This window comes from Sparus aurata, chromosome 10 (genome assembly GCF_900880675.1).
Source record: "Sparus aurata chromosome 10, fSpaAur1.1, whole genome shotgun sequence".
Lineage (NCBI taxonomy): Eukaryota > Metazoa > Chordata > Actinopteri > Spariformes > Sparidae > Sparus > Sparus aurata.
In genome coordinates this window covers 7,159,136-7,165,403 of record NC_044196.1, presented here as the reverse complement: position 1 = coordinate 7,165,403, position 6,268 = coordinate 7,159,136, and the positions used below count along the sequence as shown (strand labels likewise).

Here is a 6,268-nt window from a genome sequence, read left to right as displayed (position 1 = left end):
CTGATTGTTGTGAATGAGGCAAGATCTTGTAAAAAGATCTTAAAATTTTATTGTGTGATTATAACTGCAGCCCTATAATAATAAAAAAAAAAAACAGGTATTTCACAAAGATACACAAGTGAGAATGAGACGTCTATTGAGATGTTTAGGTTGAGAAGTGATAGTCGGGGTCGTAGAGTTGAATTCTTCATTTGGCCATGTGTTTGTATTTATTACTTTGTCTTGGTCAGCAGGGATGTCATTTTTCTTCCTCTATGTCATCCGATTTCTGCTAAAGGTACAGAAGACACTGAAAAAGAAACTTTTCATTCCCTGGAAGGCACCCAAGAGGACTCTCCACTATGATTTGTCCACTGGAAGGACACCCTAAAAGGCACATTATCATGCTTTGTCCATCGCTGATATGATCCATCAAGAGCATGGTTTCCAGAGGACACACTCATGTCAGGTTTCACTGAAATGTGACTCATTAGAGCCAAACCTCTCATGAGGCTGAGGATGAGGTTTACTGTTTTTTTTCCTATGACTGAAGATGAAGAGCTGAGTTTTGATGCACCAAGTCTGGTTGTTGCTGTTTGCATGTGAGAAGTTAAAAAGAAATTGATCGACTTGAATAATCAGTAGTCATGGGTTGTACCACAGCCATGTTTTGTGACTGTACTTGGCACACGTGTGACTCTATGATGCTGCAAAAATCAAACCTGACTATATCCTGTATCAGCCTTGTGGTAGTTCTTGTTACAAAGCTTGAACTGGGACCATGACGACATGGTGAAAATGTGTTGCCTCTTTCCTTTCAATTCAGCATGTTTAACACTGGCTTGAGACTCGAGGCCGGTCAGCTTGTCAGACCACTGAATTCTCCTGGTGGCCAATATGCCCCCTGGTGGTGCTCATACCGCTTTTGTCCACAGGGGCCGCCACAATCAACAACACATTAAAGGATGAATATGTAATATGCTTATTAAAAGCTATATTTTTTCAAAAATAATACATCCATGGGGCGTTTTGAGGGGCGCAGATTAAAAGTAATGCGTTTCCTTGAAAAATTATATTTAGTCTGAAATAAATAATTTAAGAAATTTTGATGGGTTCGACAATGACTTCCTGTTTACATCGTACCAGCCAAATAGCGGCCGGCATTGCGGGTTGCCAATTTCACAACCTTGGCAATGCTCGGCAAAGCTCAGCACAGCTAGGCTGACACTGGGTAAAATGGCGGAGTCTGCAAGCTCCTCAGAGCCCCAGTGAACGGAGCATTATCTGTCCCAGCAGCTGAGTGAAACTCCTCTGCTATACTTATTTTTATTATATCACGTTGATCCTAGATATGAGAATACTGATCATGACCCATCGACCTCCAGTAAACGGAGGAAACGGAGGCGGCTCAATCCTCCTGCCCTGTCCAAACCTGGCAACCCGACCGCTGGAATTACTTTTTTGTTGTCGCGACTACGATCTTGAAACACTAGATGGCGGCATTCAGCTCATATTCCATATTACACCTTTAAATTTAACTTCACACTATTCAGAAAATTATCAATATCAGCAAAATGGAGATCAGCCACCAGGGAAGTCAGACAATACAATAAGTTATGATGGTAATGAGTAATTCAAATACTACAGTTTTACAGTTTAGGTTTATTATGCTTTTATTGTTTTGAACAGTAAAGTAAAACCATGTGAAACACAGAGGTGATCATCAGTGTGGTTGATTTGTTCCTCCTGTCTCGTTTATGGTTTCCTTTGAACTCAGGATGTGGGCTGACTGTTGGCTGAAAGTGAACAGTAAGAACTCTGACAGCATCGACGGAGGATGGAGGTCGCTTCACTCTGCCTCATAATCTGTAAGAAGTTCAACTTTTTCCATTCCAAGTTTTAGTAAACTTGCTTTGGTTGGATCATTAATTTTCAATACCAATTATTCAGGGCTTTCTTCTCTACACTGATTATTAGTTCAGATTTCACACTGTCATTGTCAAGAGTGGGTACTGAGACAAGGAAATGCAGTTTTACATCAAACCAGAAGTTCACAACACAGTAGGGTAAAGGTGTGGAGAGTGACAGTAAGAAGTAGAAGGATACACCAAGACAGATACAATATCAACAGAAGGTACAGAATTGAAAAGACTTCAACAATGCTAGATGTTAGATGTCAAGCTGACGTTTTTAAAATCACGTCATTTATTTCCTGTTCAAACCACCAGCAGCCAATCTGAGCATCCACCCTGACAGATCCCAGTTCTTTCGGTATGAACGGATCTCTCTAAGCTGTGCAGGGCCAGTAAACTCTACTGACTGGACACTGAAGAGAAACACTTTATATAAGACATCTCAGCCATGTAAGGGGGGCTTCGGAAACCTACCTGACTCTGTCTGCACCCTCAGGAATGCCCATCCATTTGACACCGGGGTGTACTGGTGTGAATCTGAGCAGGGCGAGTGCAGCAAACCCATCAACATCACAGTGACAGGTATGCTGCTAAATGAGATTGTGTTTTGTTTCACAATGTGTTTTATGCTCCAGTTTGACAAAGAGATCATAGATTGTTGTGTTACAGTTTACTCTGTGTTTGATGATCTCTGCCGGTTCAAGGCAACTTATATATTTACTTTAAGGCAACTCACAACATGGCACAGTATGATGTAAATAATGTAACTGACAGGTGAAATGTTGTTATGGCTCATCACAAACAGTGAAGGGCGAAAGTTTTGTCAATTCTTAAAAAAGTATGTATGCAAAAGGAACAATAGACTCCTGCCTCCACCGTGGTTTGAATGTTCCAGCTGTGTGTTGCCTTTTTCAGCACTGGTGTTATATAAAACTTTCGCAAAGATTACACCTGTGGATCCTCACTCACTTCCTTTGTCCTCACTCCTCGAGACACACATTTATTAAACATTTTAGGTCATTTAGGTCAAATGACAACGAGAATTGTACGGTTGGATTGATGATATAAATTTACTTATGGAAATAAGATGTGGTGTTATATTCAGTACTAAATGTTGGCTTTGCCTTTCTGTATTGCAGAGAGTGGCGTGATCCTGGAGAGCCCTTCACATCCTGTGACAGAGGGAGACAATGTGACACTTTGCTGTTCCTACAGAGAAAGATCTGCAGAGACTCCTACTTCAGATTTCAGCGCTACGTTCTACAAAGACGGTGTATTCGTCGGTACTGAGCCTGCAGGAAAGATGATCCTCTCATCGGTGTCCAGGCATCACGAAGGCTTCTACAAGTGTGAACACCCTGAGAAAGGACAGTCGGAGCAGAGCTGGCTGTCTGTGACAGGTGAGCTGATCTTCTGCTCTCTGGATGACACAACGACAATGTCGGGCTCTTTGAGACTATTCTGTTTGGATCATGTTTCATGTCTGAAGCTGATGGATTTCTTCCTCACAGGTCAGCCATCAAATGTCTCTCCTCATCCTCCTCTCATGTTTCTGCGCAAGCTGGTGTGCACCATCCTGCTCTTCATCCTCTACAATGCCATCCTCATCCTCGCTATATACACGTACCGAAAATGTGCTCGAGGTAAGAACCATGCTAATAGACTATAATTACTGCTGTACTGATCATTTGATCTGGTGTCCTCCTCCAAAAGACGCACGTCAAAGCATCACGCCAGAGAGTGATCTGATTGGTCAGTAGTCCAGCTGTCATTCTAATATAAGCTCTGAACACGGCTCCTAGCTGTACTGTGGGTTACCATGGTGATGGACCTCAAAAAAATGGGGCCAGTACGAGATAGCGGAAAACCAAAGCCGAGCCTAATAAAGGGCAGCTAACCCACATAGCTCGCTACGAGACAAAGGCATCAGTTTGTTGTTAACATGGTGAACAAGACCAACAGAGGAGAACTGGTTGTCACAGCAACGTTGGTAGAAAGCAGGAAGTGAAACGAAGCCGTGCAAGACTGAAAAAAGGAAAAAAAGGTGGAATTAAATTTTTAAACTGACTTCAGACTTTCACTGCTCTGGTTTTCTTGCAGCTCGAGCTGATGTTAAAAAGAGAGCGTCTGATCAATACTGAAGAAGAAGAAGAAGAAGAAGAAAAAGAAGAAGAAGAAGAAGAAGAAGGAGAGCCTGTTTGCTGCCCAATATGAATGGAAAAAAGCTGATATTCTTATTTCTTTATTTATCTTCTTTAAGCATCTCTTTGCCAGTATAACACGACGCCTACATAGTTTTAAAAAAATTATGCGTGCACTGAACCAACCACAAACATTCTGGTTCTCAAATCTGATGAGTCGATTGTTTAAACATACAGAAAGATGGCAGACACATTGTTAATATGCTTGATGCTGTGTACCAAATACTATCTACATTTCTTATTCCAATGTAACGATGTTTAACATTTATATATTGTGTTACGATGTTTTGACTTCTGGGCTGAAGTTTGCAATAAAATAACTTTGTAACACATTTCATATGGTCACAGTCAGGAACATTTTGAGCAGAAATTCATCCGGTCTGCAGCAAAATGGAAATATGTTTACCATAGAAGAACTTCTTTGGTGGCGTATCGACAAGATGTATTCACTATATGCTGTGTAATACAATGTTTTTCTTTTGTATATAAAATGTGAGAAATAATTGCTGAATGTGTGTGTGTGTGTGTGTGTGTGTGTGTGTGTGTGTGTGTGTGTGTGCGTGCGCGTTATAAACTATTAGCCAGGGACGTGCACATGATTATAGAGGGGCAGGGGCTCACAGTCAGAAAAGTCAGAAAAGGGCAGGCACATTTTTTTCAGGCCTTAATAACACAATATGTGGATTAATTAATGTAAAATTAATAAACAAAGTACTTAAAGAAAGCTAACTTCTTAGCTGTGTATCCTGTGTAACTGTGAGTGATATGCAACCAACATTTCTTTTGCGTGTCAACATGAGTTTATTCACATTATCATAATACTGAGGTTTAGAAGACATGCAATTCAGCTGCAATTCTTAAAAAGCAATAAAACACTGGTTTATTATTAGAATATTTATTGGAGGCCAAGTGCAAACTAGAAATACAGGCTACAGATCTAAACATGTGACAAAACCAAGAAATGACTACTGTGACTGTTAGTAGAACAACAATGTTTACAACAGCAAAGTCACAGTGAACTCAATTGTGACAGCTGTCAGATTATTCTTAACTCTCATTAACAAGCAGTTAGCTTAACAAGAACAAATGGACACTCTTCTGAACTACGACTCATATTTAAGCACGTTGAATAAGTGGAAGGTGACTTGTTGCCCCCACAAGGAAGTTATGTTCATGGTTTCTAACTCACAAAGGTTGAAGTCCTCCACTGTCACGTCTCATCTACGTGGTAACTCAAACAATTCCATTCTTTATCAACCATTTGTTAAGCAGCTGGTTAAAGGTTTATAAACATCTATTTTCCAAATGTTGTCTTTATAGAGGACCTACAAAGGATTTGATAACCATTTTTTCATGAACAAGACCACGTCACAATTTGATGTTAAGATAGTTTATTGAATTGGTAGAAGATTTTAGAAAGGATGGGAAGAGGGGGGTCGAGGTCGGTGGATGACGAACGTGCGTTTGAGTGGGGCGCAGATCGGCTGGACCATTTAGGAACCGGGAGGTTGAGACTCAGAGTGGGGGTACGTCTCGATGGGCGAACGTCTTGGTCAGCGTGGCTTCATCATCCCCCCCCGTTCCTGTGCTGGGATGGCCTGATTTCCTGATCCGGAGGATCTTCTTCCCGTTGAGTGTTGAAGTCGCAGGCTGGACTGCTGACGGTTCAGAACATGGGAACTGGTTAGGCTTGCCTATATAGATTTCACATGTGATTGGGTCAGGGCGAGCAGGTGGTTGAGTTAATGAGGCATGGGTGTTTTGATAAGATGTGGGTGGTTGGATTGGCTGAGCCTGGGTGGCGTGGTCAAGTTCCTGAACCTTAGTTATAATAACTCCATTAAACATCAGTTGCAGCATTACAATAAAATATTGAAAGTATATTTTAGTAGTCTGAATGGACATTTAAAAAAAGACATACTCAAAAATGTTTCAACTGATTCTACGGTCAAAAAAAAAAAGTTTCATACCTGTTGAGGCCACGGCAGCTCGAGTGAGCAGCAACATAATGAATCCCACTTTCTCCTTCATCATGCTAAATCAAATCAGTGTGTGGAATATGATAAAGATAAAAGATGTGACACCTTACGAATGATGAAGAATTGTCAGACAAACACTTCTTCATGACAGGAAAAGTTACTTTTCAACAGAACAGAAACTTCATCTTTACATGTC

The 6,268-nt window shown here is 40.9% G+C and overlaps 1 protein-coding gene across 1 annotated transcript; it reads left to right on the top strand.

The window, feature by feature from the left end:
- The first annotated feature begins 1,816 nt into the window (after nucleotides 1-1,816).
- On the top strand, nucleotides 1,817-4,427 carry LOC115589842 (Fc receptor-like protein 5). The gene is made up of 5 exons (XM_030431026.1): nucleotides 1,817-1,847; nucleotides 2,208-2,474; nucleotides 3,032-3,292; nucleotides 3,404-3,535; nucleotides 3,993-4,427. The coding sequence occupies exons 1-5, from the start codon at nucleotides 1,817-1,819 to the stop codon at nucleotides 4,031-4,033; spliced, it is 732 nt and encodes a 243-aa protein (XP_030286886.1). The 3' UTR covers nucleotides 4,034-4,427.
- The last annotated feature ends 1,841 nt before the right edge of the window (nucleotides 4,428-6,268 follow it).